General features: G+C 37.2%; 2 protein-coding genes across 3 annotated transcripts; one reads left to right on the forward strand and one right to left on the reverse strand.

Annotated features, from left to right (window-relative positions):
• Positions 1-1,676: 1,676 nt before the first annotated feature.
• LOC107659244 (uncharacterized) lies at positions 1,677-4,384 on the reverse strand. The gene is made up of 7 exons (XM_016448115.1): positions 4,024-4,384; positions 3,776-3,947; positions 3,608-3,704; positions 3,443-3,528; positions 3,277-3,362; positions 1,863-2,781; positions 1,677-1,779 (listed from the first exon to the last, which is right to left on the reverse strand). The coding sequence occupies exons 1-7, from the start codon at positions 4,292-4,294 to the stop codon at positions 1,758-1,760; spliced, it is 1,653 nt and encodes a 550-aa protein (XP_016303601.1). The 5' UTR covers positions 4,295-4,384; the 3' UTR covers positions 1,677-1,757.
• A 7,349-nt stretch (positions 4,385-11,733) lies between these two features.
• Positions 11,734-16,806, forward strand: LOC107659245 (transmembrane protein 54-like). 2 transcript variants are annotated; one of them, XM_016448116.1, is made up of 6 exons: positions 11,734-11,843; positions 14,251-14,447; positions 14,650-14,709; positions 14,880-15,071; positions 15,797-15,925; positions 16,197-16,806. In XM_016448116.1, the coding sequence occupies exons 1-6, from the start codon at positions 11,798-11,800 to the stop codon at positions 16,323-16,325; spliced, it is 753 nt and encodes a 250-aa protein (XP_016303602.1). In that variant the 5' UTR covers positions 11,734-11,797; the 3' UTR covers positions 16,326-16,806. The 2 variants fall into 2 exon arrangements, with proteins under 2 accessions (XP_016303602.1, XP_016303604.1); XM_016448118.1 differs by having other exon boundaries at positions 11,766-11,925; positions 16,197-16,805.
• Positions 16,807-18,941: the final 2,135 nt, after the last annotated feature.

Genomic DNA, 18,941 nt, shown 5'->3' on the forward strand with positions numbered 1-18,941 from the left:
TGCCTTTATTACCAGCAGGGTAGACTATTGTAATGGTCTCCTCACCGGCCTTCCCAAGAAGACCATTAGACCGCTACAGCTCATCCAGAACGCTGCTGCCAGGATTCTGACTAGAACAGGTCCTCAGGTCCTTACACTGGCTTCCAGTTACATTTAGGATTGATTTTAAAGTACTTTTACTCATGTATAAATCACTCCATGGACTATGACCTACCCCTTTTAGCCTTTGACATTTGCATATAAATTACAGTTCTGGCCCATTTATATGGGTGCTAAATTGCCAAATAATTCTCTCCACTATCAAGGAGACTCTAACCAGTCTACCACTATCATCTCTCCAACTGACTTCAAACAGTTTCCAAAGACAAGTAAATGACCCCCGGTGCCAGGCGCCGATGGGCCTGGCTGACCAGCAAAATACAACAGGCTCACATAACACACACACACACACACATAAAGACCTTTACTTTATTTAGACAATAATTAATCAGTTACAAATATATCTGGTATATGCATGTGTTGTTTGTACGTTTCCCTATACACTGGCTTCCAGTTACATTTAGGATTGATTTTAAAGTACTTTTACGCATTTATCAATCACTCAATGGCCTAGGACCTAAATACATTGCAGATATGCGCACTGAATATAAACCTAACAGACCACTCAGATCATTAGGATAGAGCAAGTTAGAAATACCAAGGGTTCACATAAAACAAGGGGAATCTGCTTTTAGCTATTGTAGCGTCTGCGTAAAATCATGGATGGTCTTTGGGGTTTATGGCTTAAGAGACCCCTTTTAAACTATTTAGATGCGTGTTTAAGTTTGAGCCCCCTTTTTAAGGTGATTTTTGATTCTTTGATGGTTCTCATTAGGTTGTGGTTAATTGATGTGAAATACTGCCATTCTTTTACTCTTCTCTCTCGCTTACTTTCCTTCATTCTGTATATATGAGTTGTGCTTAGTTATATGTTAGATATAGTTTCATTTATTAAATCCCTTATAATCACAACTGATTGTCTCTGTGCGTTGCTCACAATTCGAAGTCACTGAATGTTTGAAGTCTTGCTACATGCTAAATTACTGCTAGCACTGCATAAAGAAGGAAAGCTACTTTCCTTGGCCAGGAAAATAATCTTTCCTTGAATTGATAAATGATTATATTGTCTGCTCGGTGGACAGACAGATCAACTAATTGTAACATTGATTCTGCTACAGTTAATTGTAAGATCTAATCTGAATATTATTAATCATAACCAGTTAATTAGTCATAAATATTTCCCTTTTGAGCTGATTTACTAAACTATTTTGCCACCCGCAGTTGGAATCTGCTTCCAGAAGGAATCAGATGTGCTAAAATATTAGACACATTTAAATCGAGATTCAAACCTCATCGGTTTAGCTGTGCATTTATTGAATGAGCACTGTGCAATGTCCAAACTGATTGCACTATTTTATGTATAATCATTTATTTTTAACAGTCTTAAATTAGTTTTAAATCATTTTCAAAGTTTTTAAATTCCTTGTTTTATTCTTGATTATTTTACTTTTATGTAAAGCACTTTGAATTACCATAGTGTACGAAACGTGCTATATAAAGCTGCCACACACACACAGAATCCCCAGGTAATTGATGAGAGAGAGGGTGCATTTAATAAGGCTGAAAAAAAAAAAAAAAAAAAAAAAAAAAAAAAAACACACTTATTTAACAAAATACATGGTTAATCACATCACACAAAAGTCATGATGAAAAACCGGTCACTGCACCGTCCACAGTTTTCTATGGTCAAGTAAAAAAGAAACAAGTGCATATTAAAATCATGATAGACCTTCAATAGGATTCATAACCATCAGTCCACAAACCTCAGTTGATCCAATAGGGATGAAACCAAGCCTTTAATTTTAGAGGTATCCTCCATCCGCACATCCTTTGGGCTTTTCTCACCATTCTTCTCTAGTTGTGGCCTCTTGTCCGGTTTGTTCTTGCTGGGCCTCTTCTGTTCCTCATAATTGAGAACACTGGATCCATCTGCAGCTTGATTCAGACTCAGTTTAGAGTAGTGAACTGGCTCTGATAATTTGGCTCCTTTAGCGCCATTAAAGATCATCTCGGCTTGTCTGAAAACAACTTCTCCCTCATCCTCAGCACTCTCAGAGAGCTTATCTGGAGTAGGGCTGATCAGGGGCTGGTCATTTGGAGGAAAGTCAAATTCAGATTCAAGATGCAGTTGAGGCTGCTCTAGATAATCCGCTGAAGTCAAAACAGGTTTTTCCTGAATTTTATGCAAGTGGTCAACATCATTAAGATGCCACATGTCCAACCAGTCCTTTACAACATCATGTGAATCCACAGCAACTGCCTGACTACTCTCAACAGTGCTTTCATCTGGTCTCAGCTTCCTAAAGGGTTCAGCATTTTGAAAAGTTATATCAACAGGATTTTCTGGATAACCAGTCCCCATCTGCACCACTGGGTTAAACTCAAGCTCCATGATGTCTGGTAGCCACATTGATAAATCACCTTCCAGGCCCTTGCTGATGACCATCACACCACCAAAGCCATGCTGGACAGGCCAGGGGGAGACCTTGCCAACGTTTTGCATTGAGCTCCCAGAGAAAGAGGTACCTGCCATGATCCAGCTTTTATCAGAGCCATCTCTGGCTGTAGGGGTGGACTTATTGCTGTAGTCAGACAGAGTCAGTGGTGTGGCCTGTGGAGCAGATTCTTGATCCTTGAGTACCAGCGGGCCTGTGCTTACTACTGCGGTCAGGTCTAGAGAAACTGTAACAGATGGTGGAGGATAAGCTCTAATAAAGATTTTTCTAGGAACAATAATACTTTACATTTCACAACTATACAGTGGCTGTGCATATGTATAACATATGAATGAGTGGTCATTATTTGGTACTTGTCTTCAGTTTTATATGTGCTTTTGTTGGTTATTCCTTTACTTTTTACATTAACGCCACTTTTGCATATAATCGAAGTGTATCTGTTCGCATTGCTTTACCCCTGCCTTGAACTTAAAATAAAAACTTGTTGCTGCAGTAGTTCTGATTTTTACTGGCGCCACTACAAAAGGAGCTTTTTTCTATTTTTTATTTATTTTTTATTTATTTTTTTTAAACGCAAAGCATCTTTGGATTTGCTAGAAATATTGGTAACTTTCCACAAGTAACTTTTGCAGCAGGTAAAATAAGTTGAGAAACAAAACGGGAAATTAATTTCCTGGACTCAGTTAAATAAAAAAATAAAATAAAAAAGCCACACACTGACCAGGCAGTTCTACACGCTCAATTAAGTTTCTGCACCTTCTCCCACAACAATCACATACTGAAGATTGTCCACCCAGGTCAACCCATCTGAAAAAATAAAAAAAAACAACAAGTTCCAAAAGCCTGTTAGGAAAAAGACTTAAAGAATAAGCGATTTAAGCACTTACTTGGATTTCAGTTTGTTGTAGTTGCAGAATTTAGTGGTAGGGGTGACACCCAAATTAGTAAGATAGACTCCGCAGTGAATGTAACTCTAAAGCAAACAGGAGAGCATTACATAAACTACTGTCAGTTTGCAGGACTGCAGTGATCCTAACCAGTACTGAACACACCTCAGAAGACTTCAAACTGGATGTACGAACAATCAAATTCACTCTGTCAGGCTGTTGCATCACAAACTTCACCAAAGACTCTTTGGAGGCCACACATCTGGTGAACAAACAAAAGGAAAATTTCAGGGAGCAAGTGTTTTCAAAATAACGTTTGTTGAGTTGACCTACCCTTTGTTGATGATAAGGGCGACTTCAGGTTTGTCAGCATGGTTTGGAGAAGAGGAAGCATGGCAGGACCGGACATAAAGCTGTTGACCCAGTCCAGGTGAGGCAGACACCTGCAGATACAACTGATCTCCTCTGTGGAACACATTAGTATCCGCTGGACCACTCCAAGAAGCTAGAGCAAAATAAACATTAGATAGACAGCATTAGACACTAACTATGTCTAATTAAGTAGTGTTTTAATGATGTACAATTCATGATCCTAAATGAAAAACTGTTTCTTCGGTCCAGAAGAGCCTGTATATCATATGGCATTGGAAACACCGATGCAAATTCGTCAAAATTGTGAGGCTGAGGAACTTCATTCAGGAAATGTGCTGCAGCGGCAGGAATATGCCAGACATCTTGTATGATTCCTGGAGAGTATGCTGTAAAGTGCCCATTAAAATCATCCCCGTTTGGTGTAACAGGCAGCGCTAGAGACACTATAGTCCAACAGAAGATGACAAAAACAGCCGCCATCCCTATTCCACAGCTTTTACTTGAGCGAAACCCAGCACAGAATAATTAACACAACAATTTTCTTTGTCGCACAGACCTTAAAATTCATGCTGTGAGGAGGTTTATGCTGTACAGATTAATGCATTAATGAGAGTCAGGTGATCAAGTCCAGGTGTTCAGGTTTACTTCATCAACTGATTGTGATCAACACTGACTGAAGACAAACGTACACTAATGCAGGTGATTGGGTTTTTTATGCAGCCACAACAAAACAAATTCATAAAATCGTTTGGTTTAAATATATATATATATAATGAATTAGACAGCATTTCCAGATGTAAATATCCATTTTGTCATTCTTAAATGTGAATTAAACTAATCCTTATTTTGTTTTGTTTTTTCTTTAATAAATGTTATCGGTAATTATTTACCATTCCTAAAATATATTAAAGTAAAACAACATTTATTTATTTTACTTTACATTTTTTTTTTGTACCAACATGTATTTTGCAACAATTTTGATATTTGTAACTATTTGCACTTGGGCCTATTTATAAGTGTTTTGTGCCTTGCTTTTAAAGTTGCATTTGACATTGTACAATAATATGACCGGCATTCTGACATTCCGTAAATTAAAAACAAAATGATTAAATGTAAAGTTTTTTAAAAGTATATTTAAAAAAAAATACAAACTACATCTGTCTGAAATTACTAGAATGGTGTATTAAAATAAAATAAATTAAAAGGCGCTATAAAATCTTTGTAGGTTGAGGACTCTTCAACGCTGTACCACACTCCGGTGCAGAAGGTGGCGGTAATGCACCTATTTACGTTGGTTGCCAGCCGCCGTTAAAAACCAAGAAGAAGAAGAAAACAATTATTTTTCATACTTACAGATCAGAGGCGGGACTATCATCCATGTATGATTAGAAACAGTTGGTGGCAGTATGTGCCTATGGTGCGAAATACGGCAAAAAATTCCAAAGAAGAAGAAGAAAAAGAAAAAGAAGAATACCACCTTACGGATATGCATGAGAAGCTAAAAGATATTGCACTCAGAGAGGATAAGGATGTGAAGCTGAAGAGGGAGGATGGTATATCAACATTAGATGTGGATTTTACAATGTCTGAACTCAACATAGCTCTGCTAGGCACTGGATATACAAGTCCAGGTCAAGATCAATTATGTTATGTCATGTTTCGACAGTTGCCAATAGAATCATTTAAGTTAGTGTTAAGACTCTTCAATAAAATTTGGAAGGATGGAATGATACAGAGTTGTTGGAAAAGTGCAGTCATTCTACCATTTAACAAACCTGGTAAAGACCCAGCTAATCCAGGTAATTATAGGCCTATAGCACTAACATCCCATTTATGCAAATGGATGGAGAGGATAATAGTTCGTAGGATATCGCATGTACTAGAACAGAGAGGATTACTAACTAACATACAAAGTGGATTTCGAAAAGGACATTCCACAACAGATGCTTTAGTACGAGTAAGCAATGAGGTGGAGAAAGCATTGAAAATGAAAGAGCTCATGACAATAGTATATTTTGACATAGAGAAAGCATATGATAGTATGTGGAGGGATGGATTGCTTATTAAACTAAGTAGAATGGGTTTTGGTGGAAGGATGTATAATTGGATAATGGACTTTTTAACAAACAGGAGAATTAGAGTGAAAGTTGGATCAGAGGTTTCCATGGAGTTTCATGTAAACAATGGTATTCCTCAGGGGAGCGCAATCAGCCCGATATTATTCAACATTATGATAAATTACATGTTTTCAGATTTAGGTGAACACATCAAATCAGCGTTATATGCGGATGATGGGGCCATATGGATGAGAGGAAGGAATGTGGCATACGTGACAGAGAATATAAGGAAGGCAATAGGGAAAGTAGAAAAATGGTCATATGAGTGGGGGTTTAAGATATCAACAAGCAAATCCTGTTACATGATGTTCACGAAAAAGCGCAAGTGTCATGTTGAAATTCTAACATTATATCAGCAGCCAATGGAGAAAGTAAATGAATTTAAGTACCTGGGTTTATGGTTTGATAGTAAATATACATGGAAAACACACAGAAAGCACTTAGAAACTAAATGCAAAAAAGTTATTAATCTAATAAGAGCTGTGGCTGGAAGTGACTGGGGTGCAGATAAACATTCACTAATTTACATATATAGAGCCTGCATGAGGTCAGCAATAGATTATGGTTGTATAGTTTATGGTGCAGCAGCAAAAACATTATTTGAAAAAATGTATAGATTACAGTATAGAGCATTACGTGTTTGCATTGGAGCTATTAAGTCAACTCCCATTAACGCAATACTCATAGAAACAGGTGAGTTATTGGATACGACTGAAAGGAAGTGGGAAAGAAAACCCTACAAAGGAGATAATACAGGATTGTTGGGAGCATTCCAAATTTCAGGGGCATGGGTTTGGATGGAACGGAGAAAAGAGAGTGAGGGAATATGGAATGGAAGCCTTAGATTTCACTACGCTCACCCCAGTTAGTAACATTCCACTATGGTTTTTTCCAGAGGCAAAGACAGATTTTAGTATCATGGAAAAGAAAAAGGAATGGAGATTGGAGGAAGTGGGAGTTAAAACAAGCATTTATCTAAGAAACAGTTATTATAATTATCTCAAAATTTATACAGATGGATCCAAGAACAAACAGGAATGTGTGGGAATTGGAATACATATCCCAGAATTTAAAATTAATATTTCCAAAAGATTATCTGATCAGTTATCTGTATATACGGCAGAAATTGTGGCAGTCATCATTGCATTACATTGGGTTGAAGAGATCAGACCTGATAGGGTGATATTATGCACAGACTCCTTAGCTGTCATAAAAAGCATTCAGTCAATGACATCTGTCAGAGAAGATTTACTGATAGAACTCTATCACAGTTTGTTAAGATTACATAGAGGTGGTATAGTTTTGTTGGGTGCCAGCACATGAGGGAGTGAAAGGGAATGAAAGTGCAGATAAATTAGCAAAAGAGGCATTGCAAAAAGAAATATAAGTTCCAATACCACTTGGAAGAGGTGAGGGAAAAGCAGTAGTTAAGAAGAAAGGCATTGAAATATGGCAGAAATGGTGGGAGGAAGACAAGAAAGGAAGGGGATATTATAAAATACAAAAGTCTGTTAGCATTAAAAATGATAGAGAAAGGAATAGGCTGGAAGAAATTTTAATAACAAGACTGAGAGTGGATTACAGAAACAGAGAGCTAATCAGAATGAGAAACAGAAAGCTGAGAATATAGAGAAAGTACAAGAAAATGACTGGAAAGTTATAATTGAGTTTAACAAGGATGGTGGGCATTATCACCCAATCAAACTTACCAGGGCGATTGACAAGGAGATTGGTAAAATTTAAATTTGCAAGATTTATGAACAATAAAAGAATACTGATACATGCAAGCAGAAAACAACAACAAGACAAGGTCCTCAGTATGTCCTCACTTCAAGGAGAAAGGATGAAGGCTCACATCCCGGGAGCAATGACAAAAGTGAGAGGAGTCATCTCAGGAGTTCCATTGAGTATGTCAATGGAAGATGTTAAAAATGAGATCCAGGGAGGCAAAGTAGTTGAAGCTACACGGTTAAAAACTAAACGAGACGGATTATTAAAAGAAACGTTATCTGTGGTAATGCAATTTGAAAGAATCCTCCCCAAATCAGTGCAAAAGGGATATATGAATTAAAGCATGAGAGAGTACATCCCTAAACCTCTCAGATGTTACAAATGCCAAAGAATGGGGCATACGGCACAGCAGTGCAAATGAAAGCTAAGGTGTGCTAGATGCGGGGGTCAACATGAGTATGGTAATTGTGAAAAGTATGCAAAGGTTAGGTGCTGTAACTGTGGATGAGAGCACAGTGCAGCGTTTGGAGGATGTGAAGTACAGCGAGAAGCCAGAGAAGTCCAGAAGGTTAGGTTTTTGAATAAAGTATCATATGCAGAAGCATTAAAGAAAGAGAAACCGAATCAATTGACAAAAACTCCAGTGGAATGGTCCAAAGAAACATAACATCAGTTAATCAAACACAAATCCAGATTCCAAGTCATATGCAGAATGGATGTGAGCACAAATGTAAAGTTGATGATGATACTTTAGTAGTGAAGAAAGTGAACTTTGTGGGATTCATTTGTCACACTATCAATGTTGCAACGCAGCTAAAAAAGAAAAGTGAGAGAATTAAGGCTACTGTAGAGGCAGCAGGAAAATTCCTTGACATGAGAAACATTAAAGCAGATCAGATACATGCATTGTTGACAGAAACTGAAAATGGAGGAAATACAAAAATGTATGAATGAAAAATAAATGAAAAAATTATAGTACTACATATACTACAGTGGAATGCCAGAAGCCTTATAGCTAACGGTCAAGAATTTAAAAAGTACATTCATGAATTAGATGTTGTTCCTGATGTAGTATGTGTACAAGAAACTTGGTTACGAGCTCAAGTAGATTTTGTGATTCCAGGGTTTAATTATATAAGACAAAACAAGAGAATGTTATGGAATATCAAAGGAAAAGGGCAATGGCACGTAGGACAATTAAGTATACCAAAAAGAGGAGTTGGAGAGAGTTCTGTACCACCATAGGTAGAGGAGTTAAATTAGGGGATATATGGTCTATGTTTAAGAGAATGAGTGGGAAAAGGAAAGCTGTTAAAATTCCAGCTTTGATTGATGGGGAAAAGGTGACAGTGTCTGACAAAGAAAAGGCAGAGGTGTTGGGAAAGACATTTATGTCAGTGTATAGTGGTGACCACCTTATGGATAAGCAGCTAAAAGATATTGCACTCAGAGAGGATAAGGATGTGAAGCTGAAGAGGGAGGATGGTATATCAACATTAGATGTGGATTTTACAATATCTGAACTCAACATAGCTCTGCTAGGCACTGGATATACAAGTCCAGGTCAAGATCAATTACATTATGTCATGTTTCGACAGTTGCCAATAGAATAATTTAAGCTAGTGTTAAGACTCTTCAATAAAATTTGGAAGGATGGAATGATACCGAGTTGTTGGAAAAGTGCAGTCATTATACCATTTAACAAACCTGGTAAAGACCCAACTAATCCAGGTAATTATAGGCCTATAGCACTAACATCCCATTTATGCAAATGGCTGGAGAGGATAATAGTTTGTAGGATATCGCATGTACTAGAACAGAGAGGATTACTAACTAACATACAAAGTGGATTTCGAAAAGGACATTCCACAACAGATGCTTTAGTACGAGTAAGCAATGAGGTGCAGAAGGCATTGAAAATGAAAGAGCTCATGACAATAGTATATTTTGACATAGAGAAAGCATATGATAGTATGTGGAGGGATGGATTGCTTATTAAACTAAGTAGAATGGGTTTTGGTGGAAGGATGTATAATTGGATAATGGACTTTTTAACAAACAGGAGAATTAGAGTGAAAGTTGGATCAGAGGTTTCCATGGAGTTTCATGTAAACAATGGTATTCCTCAGGGGAGCGCAATCAGCCCGATATTATTCAACATTATGATAAATTACATGTTTTCAGATTTAGGTGAACACATCAAATCAGCGTTATATGCGGATGATGGGGCCATATGGATGAGAGGAAGGAATGTGGCATACGTGACAGAGAATATAAGGAAGGCAATAGGGAAAGTAGAAAAATGGTCATATGAGTGGGGGTTTAAGATACCAACAAGCAAATCCTGTTACATGATGTTCACAAAAAAGCGCAAGTGTCATGTTGAAAAGCTAACATTATATCAGCAGCCAATGGAGAAAGTAAATGAATTTAAGTACCTGGGTTTATGGTTTGATAGTAAATATACATGGAAAACACACATAAAGCACTTAGAAACTAAATGCAAAAAAGTTATTAATCTAATAAGAGCTGTGGCTGGAAGTGACTGGGGTGCAGATAAACATTCACTAATTTACATATATAGAGCCTGCATGAGGTCAGCAATAGATTATGGTTGTATAGTCAAAAACATTATTTGAAAAAGTTAATAGATTACAGTATAGAGCATTACGTGTTTGCATTGGAGCTATTAAGTCAACTCCCATTAACGCAATACTCATAGAAACAGGTGAGTTATTGGATACGACTGAAAGGAAGTGGGAAAGAAAACCCTACAAAGGAGATAATACAGGATTGTTGGGAGCATTCCAAATTTCAGGGGCATGGGTTTGGATGGAACGGAGAAAAGAGAGTGAGGGAATATGGAATGGAAGCCTTAGATTTCACTACGCTCACCCCAGTTAGTAACATTCCACTATGGTTTTTTCCAGAGGCAAAGACAGATTTTAGTATCATGGAAAAGAAAAAGGAATGGAGATTGGAGGAAGTGGGAGTTAAAACAAGCATTTATCTAAGAAACAGTTATTATAATTATCTCAAAATTTATACAGATGGATCCAAGAACAAACAGGAATGTGTGGGAATTGGAATACATATCCCAGAATTTAAAATTAATATTTCCAAAAGATTATCTGATCAGTTATCTGTATATACGGCAGAAATTGTGGCAGTCATCATTGCATTACATTGGGTTGAAGAGATCAGACCTGATAGGGTGATATTATGCACAGACTCCTTAGCTGTCATAAAAAGCATTCAGTCAATGACATCTGTCAGAGAAGATTTACTGATAGAACTCTATCACAGTTTGTTAAGATTACATAGAGGTGGTATAGTTTTGTTGGGTGCCAGCACATGAGGGAGTGAAAGGGAATGAAAGTGCAGATAAATTAGCAAAAGAGGCATTGCAAAAAGAAATATAAGTTCCAATACCACTTGGAAGAGGTGAGGGAAAAGCAGTAGTTAAGAAGAAAGGCATTGAAATATGGCAGAAATGGTGGGAGGAAGACAAGAAAGGAAGGGGATATTATAAAATACAAAAGTCTGTTAGCATTACAAATTATAGAGAAAGGAATAGGCGGGAAGAAATTTTAATAAGACTGAGAGTGGATCACACAGGACTGAATAGCACCTTGTTTTTAATGGGGAAAAAGAATAATGAGAATTGTGATAACTGTGGGGTTAAAGAAAATTCTGAGCATGTCATACTACACTGTATAATATATGAGGTGGAAAGACGGGTGTTTCAAGATAGGGTTCAGGTGGCAGGGCGGGAGTGGAGTAGAGACCTGCACTCCCGCGGGAGTACCGCGGGACCCACGGGACCCAACGCAACAGGGTGCGGCGCGGGACAACTCTTGATGGGCGATGCGGGTGCGGGCGGGAAGAGACTCGTGTGTGTGTGCGGGATGCGGGAGAATAAAAAGCCCACGCTTGCTTTTCTGTTAAAAATAACAGTGGTTTGTTAATGATGATGCTTAGCCTAAATAACAAATATTTTATCTAGAGCGTTTATGCTGGGATGTTGTGGAGCTTAGGAGATGTTACAGAACCATTTCATGTAAAAGTTGGTTCGCAACCCGCCATAAAACCAAAAGAAGAAGAAGACAGGTGCGCGAGCGGACGGGGAGTGGCTATGCATGCAGGTGAACGGGAAGGAGGAAGACGGCCTGAGAGGCACGGTAAGAGGAGAAGATCCTTGAACATCTTAAACCCTTAATTATGACTTAATTTGAAAGAAGGACTTCAGGATGGTGAATTCGGGTGAGTTGGACTTTATTTACATAACTAGAGTGTGCATTTCATGGGGTGGGAGGGAGTATATGAACAGGCTCGCGAACGTGGTCTGGGTGTGGTCATGTTTACCTTGATAATACATCACAGCATTATGTGTTGCCCTAAATCCCTCGCTGTCGTATAAATGTCTCGCTGAATGTAATCTAGTTCTCTAATGAGTTAATGGATTTATGCTAGATACATAGCTACATCTCAGCTAAGTATTTGTTATATATGTCTTCTGTGATATTAATAAGATTTTTTAATGAAAATGTTATAAAAAGGGATAGTTCACTCATTTACTCACCCTCACCAGACTAGTATGACTTTTGTTCTTCTGTGGCGCACAAAAGACATTTTGAAGAATATATTTACCATGTAGTAGCCTATCAATGTTGACTGAAAATATCGAGCATTTAACTGAATGCAGGAACACCATGAAAGTAACGTTAGCCAATGCATGTCTTCTGAAGCCATACATAGCTTTGTGTGAGAAACAGACATTTACGTTCTTTTAACGTTCATTTACGTTCAGTCTTGACATTCGACCGAACTGTTTTTGGAATATTTGGACGTAGCAGTGTTCAGTTCGCGAGCGAACAATTCGTTTGAATCGGATCTTTACAATTGTTCCGTTGAATTCCGAAACCAAAATTTTATCGGCAATAAAATCTGATAATCGTATCTTATTCTAATGCTTGTCTAATATAAAGCACGCGCATTCAACAAAAGTAAACAAACAAGCTATTGTCTCTTTTAACCTTAAGGCGCGATTTCTAATCATATCATCAATACGATTGGCTCTTCTAATTGCATGGCGGTGTCGTTAATGAATTTCATCGCTATTGATCCCTATTGATGATGATTGACATGTTCGATCACCATTTATTTGTCATTTATGGCCCGGTTTCACAGACGGGACTTGGCTTAAGCCAGGACTATAGGCCCTAGTTAAATTAAGATATTTAAGCAGCTTTCATAAAAAATGCCTTAGAAGAAAACGTTGCATGTGTGCATCTTGAGACAGAACACACTAACATATTTTAAGACTGTCAGAGCAAGATATTTTCAGTTGAGGCTGCTCAAACATACATTTTAGTCTGGAACTAGCCTTAAAGGGTTAGTTCACCCAAAAATGAAAATTCTGTCATTAATTACTCACCCTCATGTTGTTCCAAACCCATAAGACCTTTGTTCATCTTCGGAACACAATTTAAGATATTTTTGATGAAATATGATGGCTTTCTGACCCTCCCATAGACAGCAAGGGAACTACCACGTTCAAGGTTCAGAAAAGTACCAAGATGATCGACAAAGTAGTCCATGTGACTTCAGTGGTTCAACTGTAATGTTACGAAGCTATGAGAACACTTCTTTGTGAAAAGAAAACAAAAATAAAGACTTTATTCCACATTTATTCTACTGCGTTACTTTTCTGGACCTTGAACATGGTAGTTCCCTTGCTGTCTATGGGAGGGTCAGAGAGCCCACAGATTTCATCAAAAATATCTTAAATTGGGTTCTGAAGATGAACGAAGGTTTTATGGGTTTGACCCCTTTAAGCCTTTGTCTTTTGAAACCAATGACCAAAATGTAGTAATTGTACCATAGAAGAAAAAGGTCATACAGGTTTACAACTACATGAGGGTTAGAAAATGGTAAGTAATCTTACTTGAATTGTGCAATGCAGTGAGTATTTCTGTGGGGATTTAATCTTACTGTTATCCCTCAATGTAATGGCCTGGTAGAAAATACACAGTCCACAAAAGCTCTATAATAAATATTTTATTAATTCATTTAGTTCATTCATTACTAGCTCTAAAATATTTCTTTAGCTAAAATTGATCTTTGAATTATTTAAAATGGTTTTGAAAAATGCAATTGTAACAAATGCATGGAAGTATCATGCACAAGTCGTGGAAATTCATTGGAAAAAGTGGGAGCCCTGTGGGACATGATGAAAAATAACTAAGTGTAAGGAAATAATTCTGAAAAAAAAATCCCGATGAAAAAATACAGTGTTTGTGTGTGTGTGTGTGTGTGTGTGTGTGTGTGTGTGTGTACAATTATCATTGTGTTTGTCTATTTCCTCCATTATATCTGACAGTCCCTCATCACCTCATAACAGCTTTCTTTTAGTGAAATCATGGCTCATGAAAAATGATTGTATGTAGTCTGAAGTTCATCTGGATTTCATGGCGCACATAATTCCTTGACTCATTTCCTTTTTTTTATTTTTTTTTTATCTGGTGTCTGACCCTTCGTCTTCAATGTTTCTGTGTTTATGGTTGATATTGTGTGTGTTTCTTGTAGGCCTTTGTTGTGGCAGTCTGAAGGATGATAAGATCCTGATGAAGATGGGTTTGGGGCTGGTGCTGGTGGGTCATGTGAACTTCTTGTTGGGGGCACTGGTACATGGAGTTGTGCTCAGACACATAAAAGTGTTCACCTGGAACAAGAAACTCGTCTACCCCATCTCCAATGTCATCGCTCTTGTGGCAGGACTTATGGTTTGTCTGTCTACGAAAGTGTAATGTATTTCTGTTTGTGATCATGATTGAGTGACGTGGCGTTTGAGGCATAATGCATAGTAGTTAAAATTAATAAGCAGTTAATAATAAGCAGGTGTGTTAGTTAAAACTGCAAACTCACCTTTTCCACTGAATGAGTCCACACTGTAATTTATACATCTGACCATGTTATAACCTACAGGCAATTATTGGTGGAATCTCAGCTATTGTTCTCTCAAAGAACAAGAAAAACCAGCTGCTGGTGAGTAGACACAAGCACACAATACTGTCCTTTTTGTAATGATTCCATTCGCTCTTTGTGTTTTTGCTATTTATTTGCTGCCACTGCAAAACTTGCACTTCAAATTCTATAGAATAAAATACGGTGTTCATGTATTATTGATTTCTTAATGCATTTTATCCTTGTTGCAGAGTTGGTTTCTACTAATTGTGAGTGTCTTGGCTGTTCTCTTGGGTGCCGCCTCTGCAGTGGGAATCACTGTTGCCACAGTGAGGGCCATAATGTGGGAAGGACACACTCTGTTTGCCCACTGCGACCTGCCTGCCAACATGACCTACTACAGCATCACAAATGAATGCCCCTTTGACCCCACACGCATCTATGTGAGTCAGTGAATCTCCAGTCTGGTGGATCCTAGTGTAATCAAATACAAATGAATGATATGAGCCTCATAAATGCCTTTTTAAGAGGCTTTTTTTTTTTTTTTTTTAAAGTTGAGATGCATTTTTCACCAAAACTGTAGCAACTTAAGCCATAGTATGAACCAGGGGCCTTATTTATAAAACACAAATATGATTGTATGATCCTAAATTCCATGGATTTCATCATATGTCAAAAGTGAGGAACAAATATATATATTTGTACTTAAATTTATTTATTTATGTGGATATTCTGTAGGTGGAGTTGCTGCACTTTTTAATATTACACTCTAATTTTGGATGAACTGTGATTTTATAAGGAAGGATGCATTTGGGAGCAATTTTGTGTGTGTACAGACAATTTATAAATTGTTCTTACAACAATTTCTAAAAATGTTCCTATTTTAACATTTAGGATAATTTTACCAACACCTTTAAATGAGGCTCCAGGGTTCCTATGGTCATGGAAATGTATTTATTTTCTTTAAAATATTTAATTACCTACAATTGCTCTCTTATTAAAAATGAAATGTAAAAATCCAGTAATCTCAAATGCATGTACGTGTCATACAAAAGTCATGGAAATTCATTGGTAAAAAGCAGTGGAAGCCCTGTGGGACATGATGCAAAATATGCAAGTGAAAGGAAATACTAAAATAATGAAACAAAAAATATATTCCTCTCTCCAGGGTACTACATTAATCCTATGGTTTCCATTGATTCTGATGTCAGTGGTGGAGGTTGTGTTCTCCTGCCGCTGTTTCTTGGCTTGCACGTCTTTCCTCCGTTTGCACTGCCCATGGAGGAGAAATGTCAGGGTAAATAGACCTACATGCAGTGACTATGTACTGTTTTTTTTATTTTTATCATTTTTTTATACTTGTTCTTGCTATGCAGCATAAATGTAGTGTTAAAAGGTTGACTTACTGTATTTTTTAATTGAGTGCATTCAAGATACAAATCAGAATTTGATTTGAAATCATTTTAGGTTTGAGGTTATGTTTAAAGGGTAATTTTGCATGTCAGTTCCACATTATACCTGATAAACATTTTGTGTTCTCTGAATGCAATGTGAATGTTTGGGTTCAGGTGCGTGTCCAGCTGCCAGAAGAAACCGCACTTCCACCAGGAGACGATCCAAACGAGGAGGAGGCTACAGAACAGAACGACCTACTTGACAAAGACACAGTTGCTGTGGAGACTAGTGATTGGCTATAATTCATAAGTATACATCGCTCGGAGTTGCTGTATGACAGTGGAGCAAGAAATACCAAGTGCCAATGCAAATAAAAGCATGCTGCCCACTACATGCTGCTATTGATTTCTCCATGTACACCATGTGCACCATGTTTATATATTAACATCATTAACGTGTGATATGCTTGTTTTATGTTTGTTACATATTTTCTGCACTGATTGGATTCCTTGTTACAGTACATTTAAATAAAGTATTTTTCTATTTAAAACTGAGCTTCTGAAATTGCTCTAAATAGGATTGACGGGTCAAATATATGTATGCCTGAAATATCTTGTCTATTGTCCTCTTTTCTACTCATTTTTATTCCTCACATGTGTTTAGACACTAGAAAATTTGTTTAGAATATTTGGATAAGGTATTTGTTTCGTTTTCTCAAAATCTGAGCAAGTCCTTGGCTAAAAGCAGCTTTAATTTTTTTGTAAACTTAGAAATATCAGGTTCAAAATTCTTCTTGTTACATTGACTTCTGATAAGTCAAGCAACAGTTTTTTTTACCTTGAAATATCAGTTTCATGATTTTTTTTATTTATTTTTTTATGTGTAAACACCAAAGTTAGTGTTTACAGGAAGATGTAGATATTTAACAGAATTGGTCACTGAATCTGAAAGCAATTTGTCAAAACAAATGAAATGAGACAGAATGAGGCCCATTTATCTCTTGGACTGTTTTACTGGCTCAATATTTCATGATGCAGTTATATATGCTTATATAAAAAAATCACAAATCTGAGAGCAGAAAGAAGAAATAATCTTTGCTGAATAAAGTAGGCCTATTCATTTCTTCAAAACAAAATAATGCAATGTGCAACATGAGGAAGTCGTGTGACAACAATGTTGCAAATTACTTTTGAAAAATTGTTGCATAGGTGTCACATACTAATTTTACAAAGCAGTACGCAGTAGGTTTGTATTTCATTCCGAACATAACCCATGCTGCACACACAGACAGAGGTCAGTTCCTGAGACAGGGAGGTTCATGCTTTAACTTCCCTTGATTTGACTTTTAACCCTCACTGATTCACTCCACCCAGCACAAACCACAGGTTTCATACACAGAAGGCTGGTTTGCTGCTATACTTCCTGATGCATGTCTTTCTTTATTTTCCCATATTTAAGCTAGCTGCAATTTCAACTGATCTCAGAACAGTAAGCTAGATGGCTGCTTAACTTGACACTCTGTCTGCTCGCCGTTAATAGCCAACCTGTGCAATAATATAAATGCTGCAGCGTAATTTGCTAAATATTCCGCCCCCTCCTCCCCCTCATTGGAGAAAATCACGTTTATATGCAAATCTTCCCACAGAGCACCGTAGGTATGTGGGGGCGTGTTAGAACGAGTCGTTTTAGGTAGGTGTGGCTGACTCTTAACCTTTATAAAGAATATCTCTTTGGATTTGAGACTTTAGTCTTTGCAACTTTACAGATCTTCTTTATGCACCAATAGCTTGTAACACTCCAAAGAGAAAGGAAAAATTGAAATCGCATCATATGACCCCTTTAACTCTTTCACACGAAATTAGACTGTGATCTGTGATTGTGGGCAGATACTATTATAGTGCATGTTTGCAGATGTGTTATTATAGGTGAAGGTGGTGCATGATTGTAGTGTGCTTTTTGTAGAGGATGTTGCACTGTGACACCATGCACATGTTTGTTCAAGGAAGTCATAGTTAAAAAATGTGTTGGTTTGATGTGAACATGCCTCACGGTTTTGCCTCAGAGCTGACAGGTTAGCATAAATGTGTAGGCATGCATCTCATTTGTGTGTGTGTTGAGAAGAGGCGACAAGCTCCATGTATTAATTTCACCAAGACCTAAAAAAACGCCTTGACACAAATCCACTCACTTTATGGAGAAGAATAGCTGAAAGATATCACACAGCATCTAAGCTGATCCCTAAAGCGAATGACTCTTTTTAATGCCGCTTCAAAAACATCCTGCCTCTCACTTTCTCTGTTATCTTTTCTCCGCCAACATTTCATTGAATATCTTGTTGAAAAACGATACCATAATTTCTTCACGAAAGAGAACTCAGAGCTGAATCAAAACACAAGACTCTCTACTCAGAAATTACTGTCTGTTTGTGACTAGTTCATGGAAATACCATCAGATTTTACACTGCCGTTCGAACAGGATCTGTTCCCACAATAATTAGATATTCTCAACGAAGCATGGAGTGTCATTAATTAGGTCAAGAATTACCATGTCCTACATCAGACCTTTGTGTGGTCCTTACAATCTTTGTGTACAATATTATAGCAAACAAACAAATAACTGTATGTTTGGTCAGAGAATGTAAATTTAATGTTAGTAAGAAACAGAGCATAGAGTCTTTGCATCTGATTCTGATAAAAAATACTGCATTATGAAATATTAATATTACTTTCTATTTTAATATATTGTTAGATGTAATTTACCAGTCTCCAGTGTCACATGATCTTTCAGAATTCATTCTAATATGCTGATTTGGCGCTCAAAAATCATTTATTATAATTGACATTGTATATATACAATATATACTGTATATATATATATATATATATATATATATACACACATATATAGACACATATATA

The sequence above is a fragment of the Sinocyclocheilus anshuiensis genome, unplaced genomic scaffold (assembly GCF_001515605.1).
Source record: "Sinocyclocheilus anshuiensis isolate Anshui unplaced genomic scaffold, SAMN03320099.WGS_v1.1 scaffold539, whole genome shotgun sequence".
Classification (NCBI taxonomy): domain Eukaryota; kingdom Metazoa; phylum Chordata; class Actinopteri; order Cypriniformes; family Cyprinidae; genus Sinocyclocheilus; species Sinocyclocheilus anshuiensis.

Coding starts and splice junctions, on each gene's coding strand:
- LOC107659244 (XM_016448115.1), bottom strand. CDS start 4,294: ATGGCGGCTGTTTTTGTCATCTTCTGTTGGACTATAGTGTCTCTAGCG. Junction 3,705..3,775: donor GCCCTTATCATCAACAAAGG/GTAGGTCAACTC, acceptor TTTGTTCACCAG/ATGTGTGGCCTCCAAAGAGT. Junction 2,782..3,276: donor TGAGCGTGTAGAACTGCCTG/GTCAGTGTGTGG, acceptor CATCTGTTACAG/TTTCTCTAGACCTGACCGCA.
- LOC107659245 (XM_016448116.1), top strand. CDS start 11,798: ATGCATGCAGGTGAACGGGAAGGAGGAAGACGGCCTGAGAGGCACG. Junction 14,710..14,879: donor ACAAGAAAAACCAGCTGCTG/GTGAGTAGACAC, acceptor TCCTTGTTGCAG/AGTTGGTTTCTACTAATTGT. Junction 15,926..16,196: donor CATGGAGGAGAAATGTCAGG/GTAAATAGACCT, acceptor GTTTGGGTTCAG/GTGCGTGTCCAGCTGCCAGA.